General features: G+C 37.4%; 1 protein-coding gene across 1 annotated transcript in view; it reads left to right on the forward strand.

Annotated features, from left to right (window-relative positions):
* Nucleotides 1–22,810, forward strand: part of Deup1 (deuterosome assembly protein 1) — a 115,588-nt gene extending 92,778 nt beyond the window's left edge. The window contains exons 12-14 of the mRNA XM_004644765.2: nt 10,535–10,731; nt 16,302–16,413; nt 21,098–22,810. Coding sequence (XP_004644822.1) covers nt 10,535–10,731; nt 16,302–16,413; nt 21,098–21,274 — 486 coding nt within the window. The 3' untranslated portion in view covers nt 21,275–22,810. The remainder of the gene's footprint in view (nt 1–10,534; nt 10,732–16,301; nt 16,414–21,097) is intronic.
* Nucleotides 22,811–25,199: the final 2,389 nt, after the last annotated feature.

Raw genomic sequence — 25,199 nt, forward strand, 5'->3', positions numbered from 1 at the left:
TCTCATCTTTGTTGTTTAATCCTTAAGTTCTGTTTCTTCCTGTTTTAGTATATCTGTTACACCTTTCAGGTTTTATTTCTTCTTTTGGGTTCTTACACTTGGGAGACAATAAAATATTTACACATATGGGTCTTATTTATTTCACTTATGAGTATAGCCTCTAGTTGCATCCACTTACCTGTGAAAACTTTGTGTTTGTCTTTCCTTATAGCTGAGTAATACTCCATTGTATAAAAATACCACAACTTTTTTATCCATTCCCTCAGCTGATGGGCATTTTGGTTGCTTCCAAGACTTGGCTATGACAAATTGTGCTGCTATAAACATGGGTGCATGTATATCACTCTGTTATGATGTTCTCAGTTCTTTTGGGAAAATACCCAGAAGGGAAATAGCTGATTGAATGGGATTTCCAGTCCTAGTTTTTTGAGGAGTAGTCTCCACACTGATTTCCATAGTGGTTGTACCAAGCTACATTCCCATGAGCAGTGGAGAAGCCTCTCCAACATTTGTTGTTGGTTGATGTTTTTTTTCAGAACTGGGGATTGAACTCAGGCCCTTGCACTTGCCAGGGAATCACTTACTCCACTGAGCCATCTCCCCCACCCCCGATTGACTTCTTTATGATAGCCATTCTTTCTGGGGTGAGATGGTATCTCAGTGTTTTAATTTGCATTTCTCAAATGGCCAGTGATGTGGAGAATTTTTTCAGGTATTTATTTGCCTCTTGTATTTCTACCTCTGAGAAGTGTTTGTTCATCTCAGATGCCCATTTTTTATTGGGTCTTTAAATTTTGGGACCCTAATATTTTTTTACTTCTTTATATATTCTTGATAGAAGACCTTTGTCTGAATCATTGTTGGTTGAGATTTTTTCCAAATATGTGGGTTGTTTTTTCACTCTGTTGGAGATTTCTTTTGATGTGCAGAAACACCTCAATAAAAGGAGTTCCCATTTGTTGATACTTTCAAGTATTTCCCATGCAGTTTGATTTTTGTTTATGAACTGTCTGCCTACCTCTATGTTTTCCAGATTTCCACCTAATTTCATTTCAGGAGATTTAGTGTTTCTGTTTTAATGTTTAGATCTTTAATCCATTTTAACTTTAGTTTAGTGCATGGTGATAGACTCAGGCCTAGTTTTAGTTTTTGACATTGGAGAGTTTTTCAAGCATCATTTGTTAAAGAGGCTATCTTTCTTCCAGCGAACATGTTTGGCCCTTTGTCAAAGATAAGATGGCTGAGTGTGTTTATAGTTGTATCTTCGTGTTCTAATCTGTTCCACTGATCCTTGGGTCTGTTTTTTTGACAGTACCATGCTGATTTTATCACAGTAGCTTTGTAGTATAATTTCATGTCAGGGATTGTAATGCCTCCTGCCTTGCCATTGTTGCCCAGGATTGCCTTTGCTATTCTAGGTCTTTTTTGGTTCCAAGTAAATTTTAGGAATGTTTTCTCTAGATCTGTGAGTTATGTTGGTGGTATTTTGGTAGGAATTGCATTAGATCTGTATAACAATTTTGGGAGTTTGTCCACTTTCATAATGTTGGTTCTTCCTATCCAGGAACAAGGAATATCTTTCATTTTCTAAAATCCTCTTTGATCTCTTTTTTCAGAAATTTCTCTGTAATTTTCATTGTATGGATCTTTTACTTCCTCATAAGATTCATTCCTAGGTATTTCATTTTTTGGGATGCTATTGTGAAAGGTATTGTTTCTCTAATTTCCATGTGTTTGTTATCTGTATAGAGAAATGCTATTGATTTTTGGGTATTGACTTTGTATCCTGCTATGCTACTGAATTTGTTTATTAATTCTAAGAGTTTCTTGGTGGAGTTTTTTTTGGTCTTCCAAGTAAGTATCATGTCCACTACAAATAATGATAGTTTAACTTCTTCTTTGCCTATTCGTATTCCTTTTTTCTCTCTGTCTTGTCTAATGGCTCTAGCTAATGATTCCAGAACTATATTGAATATGCATGGTAATAGAGGACATCCTTGTCTTGTATCAGATCTGAGAGTAAAAGATTTCAGTTTTTCCCCATTTAAAATTATGTTAGCCATTGGATTGTCATAGATGGCTTTTGTCACATTGAAGTAGAGACCATCTATTCCAATTTTCTGTAGGACTTTGAACATGAATGAGTGTTGGACTTTGTCAAAAGACTTTTCTGCATCAATTGACATGATCATGTTGTTTTTGGATTTGGCTCTATTAATATAGTGTATTATATTTCTAGATTTGCGTATATTGAACCATCCTTGCATCTGTGGGATGAATCCTACCTGGTCATGGTGTATAATCTTCTTGATGATTTGCTGTATTCTATTTGCTAGAATTTTATTAAGGATTTTTGCATATATGTTCATGAGTAAGATTGGCCTGTAGTTCTCTGTTTTAGTTGTTTCTTTCCCTGGTTTTGGTATCAGCATACTTGCCTCCAGGAATGATTTTGGGAGGATTGCTTCCTTTTCAATTTCATTGAAGAGTTTCAGGAGTATAGGGATTATATCTTCTGTAAATTTCTTGTAGAATTCAACTGTGAATCCATCAGGACCTGGAATTTGGTTTATCAGTAGGTTTTATTTTATTACATTTCATATTTCATTAGCTGTTATTGGGTTATTGAGAGTTGTTAGTAATTTCAAGAAATTTGTCCATTTCTTCTGTGTCTTCAATTCTTTGAGAGTAAAGATTTTCAAAGTGGGTATTAATCTTCTGAATTTCCACAAGATCTATAGTAATTTCAACCTTTTCTTTCCTTATTACTTGAATTTGAGTATTTTCTTTCCTCTTTTTGATGGGGTTAGCTGGAGGTTATCAGTTTTATTTAATCTTTCAGAGAACCAGCTTTTTAATTCATTAATTCTTTGTATTTTTTTTGTCTTAATTGCATTAATTTCTGTTCTAATCTCTATTATTTCCTCCTGTCTTTGGCTTTGGGCTTAGTTTCCTCTTCCTTTTCTAGAAGCTTGAGGTGTTGCATTAGGGTATTTGTTTGTTCTCATTCTGTTTTCCTAATGTGTGAGTTCACTGCTATAAATTTCCCTCTAAGAACTGCTTTCATTGCATCCCACAAATTCCAGTAAGTTGTGCTTAAATTTTCATTGGATCGTAGATATTGTTTAATTTCCTCTATAACCCATTCATTACTAAGGAGGGTGTTATTTAAATTTCCATATGTTTATGGAGTTTCTGTGATTTCTTTGGTCATTAATTTCCAGTTTCATTGCACTATGGTCAGACAATATGCATGGGATAATTTCTGTTTCTTGCATATACGTAAGCATGATCTATGGACCAGTATATGGTCTATTTTAGAAAATGACCCATCTGCAGCTAAGAAAAATGTGTATTCAGCTGTGTTTGGGTGGAACACTCTGTATATGTCCACCAAGTCCATTTGTTTCAAGTTCTGCTTCAGTTCTGTTATTTCTTTGCTAAATTTTTGCCTGGTTGACCTATCTTTTTGGGATAAGGGGGTTTTAAGGTCCCCTGTTAAGTTTAGGATATTGGTTATTAGATTTTTTCATGTCCTTTAAAATTTGTCTTATATAGTTGGGTGCTCTCAAATTTGGTGCATAAATACTTATGACTGTTAACTGTTCCTCTTAAATTTTTCACCTAACCAGTATATAGTGACCTTCTTTATTCCATTTAATCATTCTTGTTTTGAAGTTCAGATTGTCTGTGAACAAGATACTACCCCTGCTTTTTTCTGAGGTCCTGGAACATGTAGTATTGTTTTCCATTCTTTGACTTTCAGCTTGTGAATTTCTTTATGGGTTAAATGTGTTTCTTGCATACAGCATATTGTTGGATTTTATTTCTTAATCCACTCTGCCAATCTATTTCTTTTAGTTGGTAAATTGAGTCCATTCATATTAATGGTTATAATTGATATGTATTGACTTAGGTTTGTCATGTTATTTTCCTATTGTTGGTTCCATACTTTTATCCTGTGTTTAATTGTTTGTTTGATGTGCTCTTTCCATTCTCATTCTTGGAGTTGTATTCATTTTGATCCTTTTCTGGAATATCTTTTAATACTGTGTGTAGGGTTGACTTGGTCATCATGAATTTCTTTAGTTGTTCTTTGTTGTGGAAGTATTTCACTTCTCCATTGAACTTGAAAGAGAGTTTTTCAGGGTAGATCAGTCTAAGTTAGAATTTGTTTGCTTGGAGGACTTGTACTTTGCTCCATGCTCTTCTTGACTTGATGGTTTGTGAGGAGAAATCTGCCGTTATTCTGATGGGTTTTCCTTTAAATATGATCTGTTCCTTTTCTCTAGTGGATTTTATTATGCTATTCTTGTGCTTAATTTCTGGAATCATGATTATTATAATCCTGGGTATGGTTTTAATTGGGTTGATATTATTTGGAGCTCTATATGCCTCAGTTACCTGAATGTCAGATTGTTGCCCCATATTTGGGAAGTTTTCTGCTATTACTTCTGCCAATATTTTTTTTCTTTCATTTTTATTGACTCCTTCTTTCTCATTGATGCTTATTAATCTCATGTTGTTCATCTTTGCATCATCTTTCAGCTGTTGAATTATTTTTTTCTGGCTCTAAGTTGTTTTTAAGAGATCTTTCCTTGTCTTTTTACTAGCTGCTACAGTATCTTCAAGGTCTGAAAATCTATCTCCACTTTCACTCAGATGGTTTTTTCAATTTTTAATTGAATTTTTAATCTGAATATCTCTTTGAATCTGCTTCATACATTTTATTTCTTTTCTATATTGCTCATTCAAGGTTTCCATCATTTTCTATTCTCCTCTTTTTTTTTTTATTAGTGTCTTCTTTAGAAATGCTTTGTAATTCTTTCATTACAGTTGTGATTTCTGTTTTTACTTGGAGATTTTTTCTGATCTTATTTCTTCTGATGCCTTATGCAGTTGTTTCTTTACTTTAGATGCTATTATTTCAGAGATGTCAGGGGTGTGCCTTCTAATTTCTTCTATGCTAGTGTCTCCTGCATTTGTTCTGGGCGGGCTCATGGCCAAAAATTGCATTTTGCTCCTTCTCTTTGTCATTTTGTATTTCAGAGAGAACTCTTTATTTTGATTTCTGTTACACTTTTTTGTGAAAGTTTGATAGTACTTAGCTATATCACTGTCATCAGAGCCTCTCTGTAAAGAGCTTGTTCTTTAGGTAACTCTTCTGTTTCAAAGATTCTTGTTTTGTGTGTGTCCCAAGATTTTGCCCTCTGTTGTTTGACAGTGAGATATTGGTTTCTGTTTAACACTGTCCTCTACCCTTTGGTATAGGGATTTGGTGAGGTAATTACCTAAGTGCCTCCCAATATTATTACCCAAGAGAGAACAGGTGGTTAAGGCAGATATGGTTTACTATTTACAGTAATACAATTAGCAACGCTAATAGTAGGTAGTGAGATTTAGCAATTGACAAACTCTTATGTCTAATGGGTTTGTATTTTAGACCATAAGAACAAACATTATGGTTGTATAGCTAAGCAGATATTAATTTGGGAATTTGTATTTAAATTAGTTCTGCTAAGTTCTGTCTAGTCACCTCCCCTTGATGTCCCTGGAATCTTCTGGGTAGACTAGTTCACCCCAGTTACCTGTTGCCACCTGTCTCAAGAGTATGCTCCTCTAGTTCTGGGTCTAGGTCTGAGCTCCACTGGGCCTAGCAGTATGCCTCAGCTCACTGGGTTGGGATCTACAGGACTCGAACTCAAGAAGCTGGACCTGGCTTGGGTCTGGCTGCTATGCTCGGCTTCTTCCTGCTACGGCCCATGGTAGTGAACCTGCTGTGCCCCACTGGCTAGATGTTCTGCTCCTGGTTTAGCTTACTGGGTCTTGCACCTAGGTACTCTGCAGGGAATTCTGCCACAGGGTCCCAAACCAAGCCTCTACTGAGTTCCAATGCATGGTCCCAAACTGGGCTACCCTCTGTATTGTTTTAAGAAAATTATAAAATTTGACTTTATCAGAACTCAAATTTGTAGTGATTTTTTAAACGATTATTTTAAAGTTAGCTAAATAAAATGGTAATATAAAAGTATTCTCACAGGGCAGGGAAGATAGCTTGGCCTGCCTGGAAAGTGCAAGCACCAGGGTTCAATCCCCAGTACTACATGCCATGCTGACCCTGGAACACTATGCTGGCCACCAAGTCCGGGCATGGTGGTGCACACCTGTAATTCCCATGCTGGGGAGGCTGAAAACAGGAGGACCACTATGAGTCCAAGCTGCTTACTGAGACCTTGTATCAAATAAATAAATAAATAAATATTAAAAATAATAATAAAGACCAGAAATTTTATTTACAATTGAGAACAATTTGTTCCTACAAATAGGAATAATTTACAATTATTTAAAATGTACAAATTTTAGTTACAATTAGGAACACTAATAATGGGTAGTGATATTTAGCAGTTGACAAACTTTTGTAACTAATGGGTTTGTATTTTAGACAGTAAGAGCAAACATTATGTCTGTATAGCTAAGCAGATATTAAATTTGGAATTTGTATTTAAGTTAGTTCCCCTAAGTTCTGTCTGATCACCTCCCGTTGACATACCTGGGGTCTCCCAGGCAGGCTAGTTCACCCAGTTACCTGTTGACCCCTCTGTAGATCAAGAGAGAATGAGAGAGGACACTCCCATAGATCTGGGTCTAGCAAAGTGTCTCAGCTTACCGGGCCCAGATCTGCCAGGTTTGGATTCATCCTGATGTGCCTGGCTTGGGTCTGGCTGCTGTGCTCAGCTTCTTCCTGCTGCAGCCCATCGAAGAGAACCCACTTTGCCCCTCTGGCAGGATGTTAAGCTCCTGGATTAGCTGGGTGGTCTGGCTCCTCATGTCTCTGTAGGGACTTCCGCAGCAGAGTTTCACACCAGGCCTGTTTGATGGAGGAGTGTGCGGATGGTCACATACACACGCCGGGCCTGGACTGGGTCTGGAGTGGGTATGGTGGGCATGGCAGGACAAAAGGTCTCACCAAGACCAGAAATTTTAAAAACATGTATTCTCACTGTGATTAAAACACCCATTTACATACTGAAAACTAAAATACTAACCATAAAACATAATTAAAGCATATCTTACTATAGAAATATTTTGCTAGACTAATTATTAAGTATATAAAACAAAAACTGTACATACAAAATGCAGTTATTTAGACATTTCAATAATTCAACTGGCCTCATCCTAGTCTTCCCAAGTAAATAAACACCAAAAGGTTTTGCTGTTTCAAGAGCAAAGAAATGAATAAAACTTTGGGACTCTAAAAAAGAAACAAGAATTCAGTAATAGGGCCACATACAAGAACCCATCAAAAACATGTAAGTAGGGCCGAGGGTGGAGTTCAGCAGTAGGCCATTTGCCTGGCATGCATGACTTGAGGCCCTGGGTTCACACTCCTGAACTGAAAAAAATTACAGTGGTAGGCTTAATTATTGTGTATTTTCATACGATAATTATACAATGAAGGATACATTTCTAAAATCACTAGCAAAGTATTCAAGAAAAAAACGTAATGACTGCAGAGATGGCTCAGTGGTCTAAGTACCTGCCTGGCAAGCCCAAGGACCCAAGTCCAATCCCCAGTACCACATGCTGTGTCTGCCTTGGACCCCCGGGCATGCCATGCCAGCCTCTAAACTGGGTGTGGTGGCACACACCTGTAATCCCAACACTGGGGAGGCTAAGGCAGGAGGATCACTTCGAGTCCCAGCTGAGTAGCGAGACCCTGTACCAAATAGATAAAAGATTTAAAAAGAAATGAAGTAAGAGAGTCCAGATGTGACCATGTGAATTTTTTTCTTTTTGGAGGGCAAAATTTATAAGACTGTATCTTCTTTATATTTATTGAATATCTATTCTAATTTTAGAATAAGCAATCCATTCTCTTTTAAAGCAAAAGAATACAGATTGTTCTTTTATCTGCCTGGATGTCCCAAAAGAGCAAATATTGAGAATTCCTAAAGGCAAATGCCTAAAAAACAAAGAAATACTTTGAATGTTCACCTTTTCTAAAGGACACCTTAATTAATAACCTTGAGGATAATATAATCAATCCCATATTATTTTGTGGAAAAGTTTGCCCTCTTAGAGCATTTTCACAATGAGATATATATATATATATTTGTGTGAGCATTGGTGTCCATACGAATATGATAGTATATGAATAATTTTCAAAGTTAGAATAATTTTTTTTAATTTAGAATAATTTTATGTATGAGGTGGTAACCCACATAAATGATACTCAAAATCCTTCATGTAAGAACTTCTTCTGGGCTCTAAGCTCTAATCACTTATAATCTAAAGAATTTTGAATCATAGATATTTGGAGGTTCACAAAAAGTTATTTTAGGAGAGGAGAACAGGAAGTAGAAAAGCATTGTTATTTGCATGTATCTCCCAGGATGAATGGATCATTATGTTCTGAAAACATGTACTAATATTTTTTAATTTTAAAAAACAAAAGAGATACTGTACTTAAGGTGCGCTTTTTATGCAAAAATATATTCTTCTGGAATCAGAAGAATTAGTCAGCAGCTGTGCAGTTAATCAGCATTTAAATCATTGCACTCCGAGTATTACATACAGTTCTGCATTTGTATTGTGAGCTTATAGCCTACTTCTTAAAACTTGCCTATACTTCCTAGGAAACTACTTAAAACAATTTACTTCAAACAGCTACAGAAATCTCTATGACTCCAAGTCTCTCATTGTGTGATTTAAACATATTTTATTTGCTCTTCTGATGATGCATTGAAGTTGAGTGGCCCCTACCAGATAGCAAAACTCCACTGTGGAGCCACATTGCTCCAAACTGTGGAACAGAGGCACAGTGTCAGCTGTAGGCAGTGGGACAGAGGGGTCCAGGGTCGGGCATCAGTCTGCGTGGGTTCAGTATATAATTTATTGCCTCATCCAGCACTAAGGAATTGGTGTTTTAATCATTATGTGATTGCAGTAATTGAAATGATTATTTCAATCTCTTCTCCCACTTAGACAAAATTAATTCCAAATAAAGAATTAAATATAATATATTAAAAATATAAACAGGAGAAAATAAAGAGCAAATAAATCACAAAAGAACAAGACAGATTTAACTTTAAAGCACAAAAACTATCTGGATAAAAACACCGTATACTAAAATTAAAACTTCAGTATCACATAAAAATAGACTTTCATACAACTGAAGAAACAATGAATTACTGTCTCTGACATTAAAAGAAATTCTTCTAGCTCAAACACCCTAATGGAAAAATGAGCAAAGAATACAAATAGACAGTTGATAAATGATGGAATAAAATTGCCAGAGAAATATGAAAACATATGCAATTAATAAATTGCCCTTGCTTCTGTCAAGTTAGAATTTAATGAAATAGTAATATTAAATTATTGTGAGTGTGATAAAATAGGCTTTTTAATACATTATTGGTAAGAATTTATGAGACTAGAAATTTTGAAATTTATAGAGGGAAATTACTGGCTTGTTTTATTTGTGTCCTCCACAATCATTCCTATAACTTACTCTGTGGTCCCAACCCTTGGAATATATTTAAAGGAATGTGGATCAGGCTTTGTGTACAAGGAAGTCAGCACAGTATTATTTATAATTTGGAAATAAATTAAATTTTCAATAACACAGAGATGACTAAATTAATTTATTCATACCTCTTCAATGCAGTCATTAAAACCCTTTGAGGGACTGGGGAGATAGTTCAGTGGCATAAGTGCCTGCCTGGCAATCACAAGGTCCTGAGCTGCATCTCTGGTACCAAAAAAACCAAACAAACCACAAACACCTTATTTTTCAGTTATATATAGTATTCAGGAGGAAAACAACAGTTCCCAAAACTCTATTACATTTTTACATTATAATTTTGTCATGATTTTATGTGTATTTATATGTATATTTGATTTAGACTGTATTTCCTATAAATACTTACATATTATCATTTTATATTATATTGATATTTATTGCATTTCCTATTAACAGAAAAAGACGAGAAAGAGATGAATATTGATGGAAGTTATTCCTAAATTGTGTTAGTATGGAACGTTTGTTTTGTTCTTAATATTCCTTATTTTCTACACTCATATGAATTGTTTCAATCCCAAAAAAGTTCTTTTAAAATTGAAATGTAGGGCTGGGGAGATAGCTCAGTGGAATAAGTGCTTGCCTGACAAGCACAAGGGCCTGAGTTTAATCCCTGGTACCACCAAAAAAAAAAAAAAAAATTGAAATGTACTTTATTTCCATTATTAACCAATACTACCAGGTGTACCTTACAAAGACATGAAAGGCTTGGAATCTGGCCAGCTTTTTCATAGACAACAGTAAGTATTTCCTGAACTGAAGTGCACACTACTGCATGGCTTCTCTATGTGTGGCGAGAACGTGGAGGGAGGGGAGGGAGCCCCGGGGAAGCAGAAGTAGAACTGAGCCTCATGGCTGCCACGCAGGGCCGTCCCGTCCCATGGCCAAACATGCAGAGAATCCGCAACCCTGCCCAGGTCAGTTTGTTCAGTGGTAACTCGTTTTATTTTCTAGAGTATGGACTTCACTAATAAGGTGCATGCAAATAATACATCTATCAGCAAACTGGAATATGAGAATGAAAAGCTCCGAAGTGATCTTGCAAAACTTCACGTCAATGGAAAATCAGCATGGCCCTATCAGAATACGTGTGAAGAAGCAGGAATATATGCCTATCAAAGCCAAATAAAAATGGAGAAAAATGAAGATGGGTATGCTAGTTCCATTCTATGTTGAAAAACATTTAAATTGAAATTTATTATTAAGTAAATCAGATTATAACTTCCTATACTTCTCTTCCTTCACCTAAAATTTATTTAGTATTGATAGGTATTTATTTTATATAAGTACCGCGCACTAACCTTCAAGCTGTGACGCTACACAAATGTACAAGTGAATTATCTTTTACATCATGGGAACAGAGAAGACTAGAATTTATTCACTGGGTATTCTGCTCAAACAAGGCAGAAAATACAGGAAGATGTTACTTTGGAGTTACCTTCAAAATGTGTATAACTTTATACTGATGTTGTAGCCATGGTGACAAACTATTGGTCACTTCATAGAGGAAATCTGTGAGTGTGTAGGAGAGGTTTTCAGAGTGGCAAGTGTAAGGAAAGTCAGTATCAGCTGTCCATTGTATGCCCATACTCCTTAAAATATCTCAGTTTAAAATTTAGGAAAATACATCAATCATAAAAAGGCCAATAGCTTCAACTATAATGAAACATTTATGGAGCCTAAACCATCTATGAAGGCCTTTCGCTGTTTTCTTAAAATCGGGATATGCTCAGCAACACTTACATTTCTTTTTGTATAGAATTTCTTCAAGCCCTTACCACGAAGTTCACTGCGAGTTAACCTTCCATGGCCCTCAGAAAAGCTGAATTTATAGACCCAGACTCAACTTCAGTACAACTGTTTTCTCTGAAACTTATGATACTTAGCATAAAAATCTTTTACCTACTGCTTTCATGTAACAGAATATTGATGGCTGTAAAAAAAAAAAATTGCATAACCTTTGTTGCCCTTAAGTTCCCATTTAACGAATCGGGATAACAATTTGTAGAATTCTTATGGGGCTTACAAGAGACAACCCATGCAGAATACATAATTCAATAAATATTAGCTGCTGTTACTGATATTATTACTGGCAAAATTACAGGCAACACCTAAAATGTGTATTTTGGTGAACAGACTAGTAGTTGGATCTGGCATTTCTTCAGAGATAGTCCTGTGCATGCAGAGGTGATATCAGGCTCATTTTGGTAACTAAGTACAATCAGTCTACAGGCGACAAAGTCTGTGGGACATAATTAAAAACATGTCTGTTCAACGAACCTCATCCCTTTGTGCTTTGGAAGGGCAGATTCTCGTCTGCTCCACTAAATAGCAAGCACTCAGAAGCCCTGAATTAATAACCTCCAGGTGGCTACGGCCAGGCATGGAGGCAGATGGAGGCTCTGCAGTGGACTGCTGGGGTAAGGTGCTGCCGGCGAGTGTTGGCAGAGGCGGTGGCCACAGTGTAAAGCTAGCTGGAGGCTGAAGAGGCCTTTGGACTGCTGCCGTATGGACTAGTTCTCTGGTGAATCTGCTCACATTAATTGGCCCCATAACAGAGCTCTGTCCAAAGGGGTTTGTCTTGACTTGGGCGGTAAGAATATGTTTTCTAATAGCTAATAAATGTTTTACAAAGTGCTTTGCAAAATGCAGTTTTTGTTTGGTCATCACAGTGCCAAAAAGGGGGAGAGGCCCCAAAAGGCACTTCCTGTGAGCTGCGTCCATCCCTGCGCAGTACTGAGCCCTGCGGGGTGCAGTGCAGTGTTTGCTGTTCCTGGCTGCAGAAGTAGCTTTGAAAGCCATAGATAAAGGGACCAGGTGTTATTTAAACAAAAAGGCATTTTCTCAGCCTTTTATTATGTTTTTCAAAGTATTTTGCTTGTTTCCATTGCCCCCTTTTTCTTTGTCAGGGTAGCACAGAATGTGTTAAAGTGCCTAACGAAAACAAGACAGTAGGGGGCAGAGAAAGCAACATAAGAGGTAAAGCGCGCAGCAGGAGATTATCTTAATAAGCGGTTTGGACCCACTATTCCTGCTGCAAAGCTTATGTCCTGCCAGTTGCATTTGCTGAAAGTTTCATTAAATTTGTTTTAATGCCTCCTCTGATTTCAGTGTTCTCCGATGACCTGGTTTTTAACAGAAACAGCATTTCAAATGTTCTGAATAAATTATTACCATATAAAACCCACTGTGGGGAAGAGCTGCTGAAATGCAAGGACACTGAACTCAGCAGAGGAGAGCTGGAAAGCCTACACCTATTAATTTTAGCAAGCCAAGACGGCATCTTTCCCTCGCAGCACCGCTCAGTGACGTCAGCAAGTGACTATGTATGACACATGTATTAAGGCATAAATTAATCAGAAAACATGCAAATCATCTTTACCTGTCAGAGTAGGTCTCACTGAACTATTTTAGAGGGAACCTTGTAGGTAAAGACATGTGATGTAATGCTCTACAAATCTAAACGTCTGTATCGTAAGGAAAGTTTTGTCGAAACTGAGGAAGATTTGTATAGTATATCATTTAAGTAATAATTTATTCACTCAGCTTGGTGTTCGATTTTCATTCTTTCTTTTTTTTTTTTTTTTTTTTTTTTTGGCGGAACCAGGGATTGAACTCAGGCCCTTGCGCTTGCCAAGGAAGCGCTTATTCCACTGAGCCATCTCCCCGGCCCGATTTTCATTCTTTCTTGAAGAGATATGTTTTTCATATTCATTCACTTAATATGGGAAGCACTTCAGGATATCCCAAAAGCATTTATTTTCCAATAAGATAGTTACTCAGCACTTTAAAAAAAAAACTTATGAAATGTAACTGAATTTGGCTAGGATATTTTGAGTATTGTCTTAAAAGTTAGAGTTTTGAAGCTTCAGGATAGTTTAAAAGCTAATTTGGAGTGTGGCATCCAGAACTATTAAGATGTAGATAATTTTAATGGTAAATCAATTTTTAAATAAATGGAATATGTATATAAGACACATGCTTAAAAGTGAATTTATGGTTTTAAAGGTTGTGTCATGTCCTGGGCCGATGTTAGTTATCACAGACATTAATCACTCAAGTGGCTTCATGTCTAGATAATAAATTAGAAGTTTTTAATACCCAAAAGCCACAGAGTCAGCAGGTTGGTCATAATCACTCATCAGATCTCTTGTCAGTGAATGAATAGCCAAGAAGCGGGAAGGAAGCTGAGAAAATGTGCCTGGTGCTGCTCGGTAAGCCAAACCCTGCAAGCCAAAGGATCCAGGTCAGGAAACAGCAAGCACCTCACAGGGTGGGAAGTGGAAGGTGAGGCTGGAGAAGTCAGGAGCGTGGTTGAAGATGGGAGCCTCACACCATAGCCCCGTGTGGGGCAGGAGGCAACAGCACGGGGTGCGCGCCTGGGAGGGCCAGCGAGCTGATGCAGGAGCACAGCGGCTCGGTGGGCCAGAGCACCTGGGTCCTACCAGAAGGACCACGGAAACGCTGATGGAACAGATTAGCTGAGGAAAGGATGTGAAAAGCCTTCTGAAATAATTTTTAAAACAACTTTTAAGGTGATATAGGTAGCATGTTTAAAGATAGTTTTATGAAGTATTTGATTAGCTAGATCCTAGAAGAACTTGTCAGATATAAAGATGATTTAAATCCAAAGTACTTTACTTCATAACGTCTTTCCTTTCCACCTCCAGATTTTATTGATCCGCTAGTCAAAAGAATGTTCCTGCAGAACTTTTAGTAATGAACACCATAAAACTGTATACAGCCATAGCAAAAAGGATAATTGAGATAATTATCTAGATAATTTAGAACAAATACTTTGCCTGAACTCTCTGTATCATGAGAGTGCAGAGAGATGCATTTCTTGAAGCACTTTGATAATTACCTTGGCTTTTCCACTGTGCTCTGAAGTTCAGATAGTAGCCTCACTCACATGAGAAGGTTCAGCTCGAGATGATACACAGATGGCCTATGCCATTGTGATCCTTCTGTCTGAATTGTGAGATGTCTCCTCTTGTCGTGCGCATCATAAACCATGTTACTTCAGTTTAATTTGCTGTTCTGTTACCATGGTAATTATGGTTGGGAGAAGGGGGGCAGATTTATTTCAAGATAAGTAAAAATGAGAAACATGTTGTGTTTGTTTTCATGTACTAATTTACAGATGCTTCACTTAACTTCCATCGCTGTTTGTATGCATAGCCTTGCAAATGTTTGCATAATAAGAAACAAGTCTATATAAATTGGTCTTTGGATAAGAACAGAGAAATACATGTGGATGTTTCTCACTGTGTCAAACTATGAAGGTTTTAAAATGCTTAGCACTGAGGAATTTGGATTATTAGTAAAAACGAATAATCTTAAATTGAACAGATTTTTATGTTTTCATGGTTTTTGATAATTTTAATAAATTTAAAATTATCTTCATGAAAGATACTTCTTTAATCCTAAGCATCCCAGACGGTTAGAACTCTGCATAATTTCAGGGTAAATTGATTTCTTTGTTTTATTGCTACTTGTCTGGTCAACAGACCAAAGTTTAAAATCTCAGTATTTTATTTTCAGTCTCATCTTTTACTTTAACACAAGCAAAAAATTCTTCATCATCGGGGCTGGTGAGATGGCTCAGTGGTCTAAAGCACCTACTTAGAACAAGCTCAGCAAAGCACAGGGACCGCAGTTCAATCCCCCAGCACCACATGCCAGCCAGCCCCGCCCCCGGTGGGCTGAGCTGGCCACACACACACACATACACACAAATAAAAAAAAAATTCTTCATCGTGACTTTTGTACAAATTGTGGAATTTGAAGCCAAGGAAACCTGAATTCAAGTCCAAAGTCCAAAATCCTTGCTTCTTGGCAGTTTATTCTAATAGAAAAGTAAATGAAGAGAAGAAATAACCTCATGTTCCGGCCGCATGTTCCTCACCATGAACGCTGTTCATTTGTTGCGGCTATTTTAAAGATCAGAACGGGTTTTAAAATAACAACACCTACACTTTAGTTAATGTTTGTGTTAGGTATTATAGTGAAGAGTTTCACATGTGCCAATCATTCAACCCTTTTAACAGCCTTTTCGTGTGATAAAATTTTAGTGATAGCGATAAAGCCAACTTGTAAGTGGAGAAGTTTGGGAAATGATACAAACTGAAAACATGCTATAAATTTTTAAGATATTAAAAATTTACAAAAATTAGAATTATTACGCCAAAACTCATCTAACATCAAAAAAGTATAATTCTGTCAAGAAAGCCAGTGCATTTAAGTGTAATAGAGAATTTTAAAAGAATATTTAGGCCTGTATCTATTTAGCATGGCAGTCATGTTAACTGTACGATTTCTCTCAAATTAAAGTTCAGTTATGTAAACGGCTAAGAGATAAAGTTTAAGACAGAAAGGGGAACAATATAAGTAATTAAAAAGATAGCATAATATCTAAAACTTACTAGGTTTTCTGCTTCATTGTCTTCCAAATAAAGTAGAAATTATTCAGGAAAATCATTTTCAAAGAAATAATCAGACAACAAGGGCTGGGGAGACAGCTCAGTGGCTTAAGCACCTGCCTAGCAAGCACAGGGTCCTGAGTACCATCCCTGGTACCAAAAAATAATAATAATAATAATCAGACAATAAACCCAAGCATTTTGTTGTTTTCTCCTGTAGGACATCAGAGAAATCCTTATTTCCTTCTGTAAAGAAGCATGTGTGGTAGGAATAATGACAAACATTTCTTCTATTTTAGGTGTGGCCAAGACTGGGAGCCAAAGGGAAGCGCAGTGCCACCATGGCCACCCTTGACGCTTCACACCAAAGAAACGAGTTCACTGGCCAGTGATGATGAAGTGCTCCCCCTGGTGAGTGGCTGCGCTGCGCTCCCTCTAAGGGGTGGTAACCTTTACACCGATAGCAGCGCACTAACAGGAGTTTCACAGTGCCGCTGCTTGGCAGGACCCCGGGATGAGTCCTGTTGATAGGTCTGAGGCCATACCTATCTATGGAAAGGAAAGGACCCGGAACCTTGCCATAAAGTATTTTAGTCATGGTTCATCTCCACTGCTGGGCAGAATTCCTGGTGGTGCTTTTTTAAAATGCAAGTATTTGGGACTCATCCTTGGATATTCCAGGTCCCCTCAAGGATCTGTATAGTTTAAGGACCAACAAGGGCTCTTTTGTTCCTCTTTGAAGTATCATTTATATAGACCCCCAAGCACCCAAGTAACAGAGGGACCTTACCGTCCCTCAGATGCCCCTCTCTTGTACCTTTCCACTCCCGCTTACTCCCACGGTAACCACTATCCTGACTTTTGATGTCATTAGTTTTGTCTGTTTGTGAATTTTGTGTTACTTGTGTTATACTATATGTGTTCATTGAAGTCTAACTTATTTTGCTCAGTATTGTTTCTGAGATTCATCATCATCTATATTGGGGGTCTGGTTTTGGTTTGGGTTCTGTGGTATTGAGGATTAAATCCAGTACCTTTAGCTGTAATTTGTTGCGTTTTATTTCTCTGTAATATCCTATTTTATGTGAATGACACACAATCTGTGGCTATCTGGTAGATTCCTTTTAGAAGATTAGGGAATTTTATTTTATTCCTAGGTTGCTGACTTTTTTCATGAATATATAGGGAATTTTATCAAATGCTTGTTTTTTGGGGGGTGGGGAGGTGCCAGGGAGATGGTTCAGTGGAATAAGTGCTTCCCTGGCAAGCACAAGGGCCTGAATTCAATCCCCAGTTCCGCCAAAAAAAAGAAAAAAAAAAAGCTTTTTTTTTTTTTTTTTTTTTTTTAATTTTTGAGTTAGGTTCTCACTAGGCAGTTCAGACTGGCTTTTCACTCCCTTTGTAGCCTAGGTTGGCCTCAAACTCACAGTGATCCTCTTGCCTCAGCCTCACAAGTGCTGGGATTACAGTCATGTGCCCCCATGTCTGGCTTCAAATGCTTTTTTGCCTGTATTAAAATAACCATATAATTTTCCTCTTTTGCTCCATTAATGTGATAATTTGTCTTGATTATAGATTAATTCAGTTTCACATTCTTGGAATGAACCTAATTATATCATTGAATTTGGTCTATGACTATTTGGTTTAGAATTTTTATGTGGTTTTAAGATAAATTGGCCTGAAATTTTCCTTTAGTATTCTTGTCAGGTCTTATGTAGGATTATGTTGACCTCATAAATCAAGTGGGAAGGGTATTTTTCAGTTCTTGAATTTTCATTTGATTCTTTTTTTATAATTTCAGTTATTCTACTAGAATTTTCTACTTTGTAACCTATCAAACATAAAAACCAAAGCTTTTAAAAAAGATGTAGTTTTCATCTCATAAAATACTAGTGCTTTTAGTAATTATCCTTTCATTTTATTCTAAGCATATTATATAATTTCTGGTGCCACTCCATGATAAACTAATATGAGATACATGTTATAAATTAATACACAACAATATGTTTTATTAGGATAGGATCTACTATGAGTACTCTCACAGTTTTCTGGAATCTGTCATTTTATATTGATAAAGACTGAAATTACTTTTAAATTATTATGGCAAAAAAGAGAAACCTTTAAACCATGAATGTTTGAAGGCTTAGAGATCTCTGGAGCCCCAACACACTCATTTTGTCTTTATTTCAACATAAAATGCCAACATTTTCTAAATAAAATAAAATTCCACCCCAATAAAGAAAATAATATGAACTGCCTTGTTTAAAAATCATGAGAATCTCTATGGAGACTACAGCTTCTGCACCGACAAGACTTTGATCTTTACAGACTCCAAGCGAGCACACATTCTAGCTAAGCCGCAGTGAGGAAAGTGATAAGCTGCCAACTGTTCCATTATTCTAATATCTGATGCTTGTAGGATTCCAGAATCATTAGTCTCCTGTAAAACTGGCTCCCATGTCAGCACGTCAGTTACTCTGGTTTCTCCGACCGCTGCCTTTCCAGTGGACAGGAAAGGCAAACCTGACGGTGCGTGTCAGTTCTGGTAAGGATAAAACACGGGCCTTGCTGAGGTGTAAGGCACCTGATGACACTTGATGTAGTCAGATTGCCACCACAGGGCTGCTTGGTCCCCTGGAGGGATGGTGCATTTCAGGAGCTCAGCTATATTTCCTCTTTGGAGCAGGTCAAATGTTCAGTCCCAACAGAAGTTATTACTGGTGACAGGGAAACACTGCCGTTTCATAATTTCCACTGGGGTCATCAGTGACAGAGAATGGATCGCACAGGCTATCCACTTGCGAGACTGTCTAGCTCAACCATAACTCTACAGCATGGAAGCAATTATTTTACAAATAGTATGCAGGTTTCTGCTACTGAGGGCATAGCTTGGTCCAAGATCCTGTCTTCAATATACCTTTTCCACTGAGACTTACAAAGGGATTCACAAAGCCTTTTTCCCCATCAGATATTTTTCTAGCACAAGATCTACCAAGTCATTTGGTTGTTCCACCCTGTGCTGAAGTCAGTAAGGAGCTCATGGTGTTCTAGGCTTGCTTTTATGTCACTCAATAAGTCAGTCAGATTGTTCTACCCAAGGGTAGAATATTTTCAAGGTGCACTTATTTGTAATTTACTCAGATGCCCTGACATGCCCCATACTACTAAAAACAGTAGGTCAAGCCTTTGAATTTCGAGAGCACATGCATTTTCTGAGCCTTTGTCACACCTCCACTTCCTCCTCATCAGATCATTTTAAACTATGTTCCCATTAATGTCTGATGTTCTCTGTGATAGTCTTTGGATTATGCAGATGGTCTAGGTTCCTTCAGGAAGTAATGTGACAAGAGTGTTAACACAGGGGGAGGCAGGGCTGTGGATAATGCACTTCTGTCCACCCCACGTGAATGCAGTGACCCTTGCTTTTTTACTGAGAAAAAAAATATAGATAGATAGATAGATATAGATATAGATATAGATATAGATATAGATATAGATATAGATATAGATATATTTAGAATTAGCCAGCTGGACTCAGTTTAGATGATCCCTATTTTGTTGGCAACATCTAATGCATCATAATCGGAAGCCAATCAAACATATGCCTTCTTCTCTCCATCAGGCCTGATAAGGGTACTGACCTTGGCAACACTGATGTCATAGAGCTTCTTTACAGCTTGTTTGATTTAGTGCTTATTGACTTTGACATCCACAATGAACACAAGTGTGTTGTTGTCCTCCATCTTTTTCGTGACTGACTCTGTGGTCAGGGGGAACTTGATGTTGTCATAGTGGTCAAGCTTGTTTCTCCTGGGGACGTTCTTTGAGGGTATTTGGGCTGCCTCTGAAGCCACAGGACAGCAGAAGGTGGGTGACATTCGTATCTTCTTTTTGTGGCTGTGGATGCCTTTCAGCATGGTCTTCTTGGCCTTCAAAGCTTTTGCTTTTGCTTCAGCTTTGGGAGAGGTAGGGGCTTCCCTCTTTGCCTTCAGCGCCATCTTGGTAAAAAGGCCCAGTGACCCTTTCCATGGTTGAGTACTGGAAAGAATGCCCTTGCCAGATCAATAGCAGCATCCCATGTGCCCACATCTGTGATATTCTACCCTGTAAGAACGCTATACCTGGCACAGCGGCTATGGCTAGACTGCCACATTACCAAGTTTGTGGTGCTGTACTATTATCTACCATGATTGCTAGTTTTGGCACAGCCAGCTTGGAAAAGTTCATCTTTTTAGAGCAAGGTTCATTTCTATAATGATCGCTGACCTTTCAAACATTTTATGAAGTCCCATTCTTCCTAACCTAAATTATAGAAGAGTAAAGGAAGCACACAACTGGAAAATTTAAAGTACAAAATTTTCTAAGTATTTTTAAATTAAGTTTTCAAATAATTTTTAAGTTCAGGATTGTAAAATTATCTAATATTGTTTTTTATTCCATGGCCAGATATTTTATTTTTTCTTTTTCAGTAAATCAGCATTCGGCAAGTCACAGTTAAAGATCATTTCTGTGTTGCCAAGACAGGTAAACCTGGGCACTCATCACCCAGATTTTCTCAAGTAAGATCTATACAAGCAATATGTATCCAACTAACTCCGAGTATCAATTAGCCCCCATGTTAGGGCAATCATTATATATATATATATATATATATATATATATATATCATGTCATATTATGGCTATTATATAATACAATCTATAATGTATATTATTTATCTAATTCTGTCATAACCCTTACTTTAGCTTTTTGGAATTGCTTATTTTCAAATGAAAATCACTGGCTTTGCAAATTAGGAGAGCGTATTGTAGGCAGGTTCTCCGGGGGCCGTCTTGCCCCTGCATTTGCAGCTGGATCCTACAGTATCCACCTCTAGAGCTTTTCAGTGTAATGGCGCTGTGTTGTCTGTCTTAGCTCCTTGAGGATTTCATTAGTGGAAACTGCATTACAGTGGTGCAAGGGGTTCAGCTCAAGATGTATTATTTCATTAACTGCTGCAGTGTTTGACAATATGTCAGAGATGAAGCCTGCCTGGAAATAGGAAGATTTCAAAAGGCGCTGTGCTTTTCACCCCATTTTTCTTCCTTTCTCCTAGTCCCCCCCGGATGTGTCCTTCCCAGCCTCGTTGGCTGCACAGCATTTCCTGCTGGAAGAAGAGAAGCGAGCAAAGGAACTTGAGAAGCTCCTAAATGCACATATTGATGAACTACAAAGGCATACAGAATTTACTCTTAATAAATACACCAAACTAAAACAAAATAGACACATATGAGCTTTTACACTTTGTGTTGCCTCCCCCCACCCCACCCCAGAAAAAGCTCTGACAAAATATTTACAAAGCTGATGAATGAAACTGAGAAATGTTGGGTTATTTTGTCTTAAGTAAATAATTTCTGTAAGGCAGTTTCAAAAATAGTAAGTATATTGTTTGAAAGAGCTGTTTGCATTTCTACACCAATATACTACTGTGTTCTGCTGTAGAGTTATTGGGAAATAAACATAACTACTCCAAAAGATTTTTCCCAGTCTAAGGAATAGTGTGGGATTAAAAATGCAAAATTTCCCACTTGAATCATGTATATTAAAAACCCATTTCCTCTGCAGGAATAAGGAAGTGCTGAATTCCACATATATATGCATCAATCAGGTCAGATGCACTCAAGGAGTTTTTAAAGTGAAAAATATTTCAATATTTTTTAGCTTATATATAAGATTTCTTTTATTAAAAAAGATAGAGCTTTGCTGTTCTTACATTTACTTTTGCAATGCATCTGTTATAAAACCACAAGTGATGTGCCATGCGTAATGGACGTACTTATATCGAAGATGAATGCGTTCCTGTTAATAATGATCATTTCATGGACCTGAAGAAGTGAAAGCAAATATAAAGCATTACTGTTGCTTCCTTCACCTTTGTAATCACGTCTGTTCATAATATAATAAAGGAATTCAACATTCAGTGACTTAAACATAAATGCCTAGTTTGTGTAGAACTGTAATAACACAGTGATAACAAAGTTCAAGTTACAAACACACCACAATAATAATTTAGTATTCTATTATTTTCTTAAAATGTGATGTATAGCTATACCTGTCTCTGTCTACACCAGCTTCAGGGGTACCTCAGGTCACAAACTTGATTTGTTGCAGGATTTTGGAAAACATGGCCACATTTGTGTTGGTGTGGGGAGGATGGTCATGGTGCTGTTTGTCACTGGGGGAGCATTTGCAAAAAACACGTAATTTTGCCAAACACTTTTGCTTGCAAACCAAATTGTTTGTAGTCAAAAGCGTTCATGAACAGAGATACCACTGCACATGGAGAGATTATTAGAATTTCAAAGTAAATCTTTTATTGTCAATAAATCATCATGACCTCACCACTTTGCCTGAATACATCCTCGTGGTTGTGCATAAATAATGTTTAGATAAACAGTTACCAATGTTATATGGTTGTTAAGTTTCAAGCAATATGATCCACATTACTTTTGAGAAACAGTATTTTGGCTAGGATCCCCATACGTGGCTAACTAAAATACAAAGCGAAGTTCAGAAAACAGTGTGAAATCACAATTAGCAGGGCAGTTCCTGTTCATGGGCATCACTTTGATTAGTACTGACAATATTATTTGTGTAAACATTTGAATGCTGTATCCTTTGGAAGTATTTTGTTGTATACTGAATCATAGAAGTTGGAGGTATATAAATAAAATGTTTTGCTAAAATGAAAATTTCCCAATTTTTCTAACAACATTTTAAATTTAATGTTTGTAACGGTTATGAGCTGCTGCTGTATTACACTGTGATGTTTATGTATTTCAGTGTACTTGTCTTTAGCAGTCCAATTTATATTACTCTTTCAAATGATGTAGCGTAATAATTGTTTTCATCAACTCTGGAAATTTTTTACAGACTTTTAGAAGATCAGTGAATACTGATTATAACATTGATAATACTTTAACATTGAATACTGACTATAACATCAGTGAATACTGACTCTAACATTGATAATATATAACCTAAAATGTTTAGGTTATATATTTTTCTTAACTAGCGTGAAAGCCCACAGACTGAAGGTATAGTCAATTGTATGGCTACCACTAAAGAATCTCTTTCCAATTAAAAAATAAAATAAAAAAGTAAATGTTACATCTTTTAATTTTTTTCTCCTTTTAAAGTAAACAATTAGAAGAGAAGAAAGTGTCCTTAGATAGCAAGTGTCATTTTCCTGTGAAGAATGAAGAGCATTACTCATATCAGAAGACATGACCATGTATATATGAATTTTTTTAATTTAGCAAATTCCATTTATTACGTGGCTAGTTGAGTCAAATGCTCCAGATTTTCAGATTTTTTTATTTTAAAAAGAAAGAAAATGATACCAAATTTCAGAACAATTTCAAAACAAGATGACGGGAACTTCACAATGGTTATGATATTGCATACTGTTGTCTTCAAAGTAGTTGCTCAATTACCAGATGCAGGCATCCAAAACTGATCAAACAATATAAGTGCTAATAGGTCTTCTCAGGGAATATATTTTTACAGTACTTTTATGAAAGGTTTTCTGTCATAGCTTAGGTTGCTATGACAAAAATATATCTCACGGTTCTGGAGGCAAGAAAGTCCAAGATCAAGGCTCCAGTTGATGCGGTTCCTGGTGGGGTACAGGCACTGGTGAGGAAAAATTTATCCCACACACCTCTGTTCATAGGCCACTAATCCACTAAATCCATGGAGACCCTACTCTTTTTTTTGTACAGGGTCTCACTACACAGCCCACATTAGTAGTGATCCTCCTGATTTCTGCCTCCCAAGTGCTGGGATTACAGGTGCGCGCCACCAGGCCTGGACTCCGTCACTGGCTCAGCGCACCCGGGGGCAGAGCTGGTGCAGCATGTAGAGAGACCCCACTCTTATAAGCCAATATCTTCCTAAACATTGCACCCTCTAATACATCATGCTGAAGGTTAGGATTTCAGTATATGAATTGGATGATATACAAATAATCTATAATCTCACATAGAATTTTTCTTTTAAACTTAAAACAAGCCTGTGAAGTCAGTAAGGCTATGATTATCATCCCTGAGAGCCAGAGCTCTAGTAAGAAGTGTATGCAGAATCAGGGTAAGCAGGAGAGCCAGGGCGGAAATCCTGGCTTCAGATTTCTTCCTACTTCTCAGTGTTCCTTCTTAGCAGTACACAGAGGTGGACAAAGAACTACAGCCATAGAAGCCAAGCTTGATGACACCATTAGAGGGGTTCATAGCCTTCAGTGCTGATGAAAACTGAGAGTGAGGAAAACAATAGGATGTAGGGCACTTTTAATTTATTTAGTAATTTCTAGCCTGGGCACAAAGAAAAGAAAACATATTTCCATGATATCTTTAAAAGATAGGGAAAAAAGTTTTATTTAGGAAAAAAGGAACATCCCGAAAACTTCATATCCCTAATGAAAATAGAGAACACACACACACACACACACACACACACACACACATATAATTGTTGTATCAAGTCCATAAGTGAATTTGTCTTAAATTACTGCACCACAATTCTACTTAATACCAACTTTCTTAAAACAATGCTTTTGGGGCTTGGGGAGATAGCTCAGTGTCTAAGCACCTCCCTGGCAAGAGCAAGGATCTGGGTTCAATCCCCAGTACCACATTCTGTGCTAGCCCCAGAACCCTGGGCACGCTGTGCCAGTCACTGAAACTGGGTGTGTGGCATACACCTGTAATTCCAGCACTGGGGAGGCTGAGACAGGAGGATCACTACGAGTCTGAGTTGGGTAGCAAGAGCTTGTACCAAATAAAAGATTTTTTAAAAACAATGGATTTTGTTACTTTCTGCTTAGCAGAATTCAAGACTTAGAAGGAATCACTGGCTGAAGTTCAGTATGTAATCAAGATAGAAGGCCAGCAGCACTGCCAGACATTAGCAGGAGGAGAGGAGTGAGGCCTGTTGACTGGCCATCCCTTCCCCACAGCCCTCCCCTACCCACCTGCCCTCCACCACCCGAGGAAGCTCCAGAAAAGAGCTGTCGCAGATAGCATCATAGAAGGAAACTAAAAGAAAGGCACAGAATGCAGTTTCCACAGAAAATGTAGTGCAAGAGCCAGGTTAACAAGGTTGCAGACAAAGTTTCAGCCAGGCCAAGCATAGAACCAAGGAGATCTTGAGAAGCACCCAGC

Source organism: Octodon degus, unplaced genomic scaffold (assembly GCF_000260255.1).
Source record: "Octodon degus isolate 3935 unplaced genomic scaffold, OctDeg1.0 scaffold00209, whole genome shotgun sequence".
Taxonomy (NCBI): Eukaryota; Metazoa; Chordata; class Mammalia; order Rodentia; family Octodontidae; genus Octodon; species Octodon degus.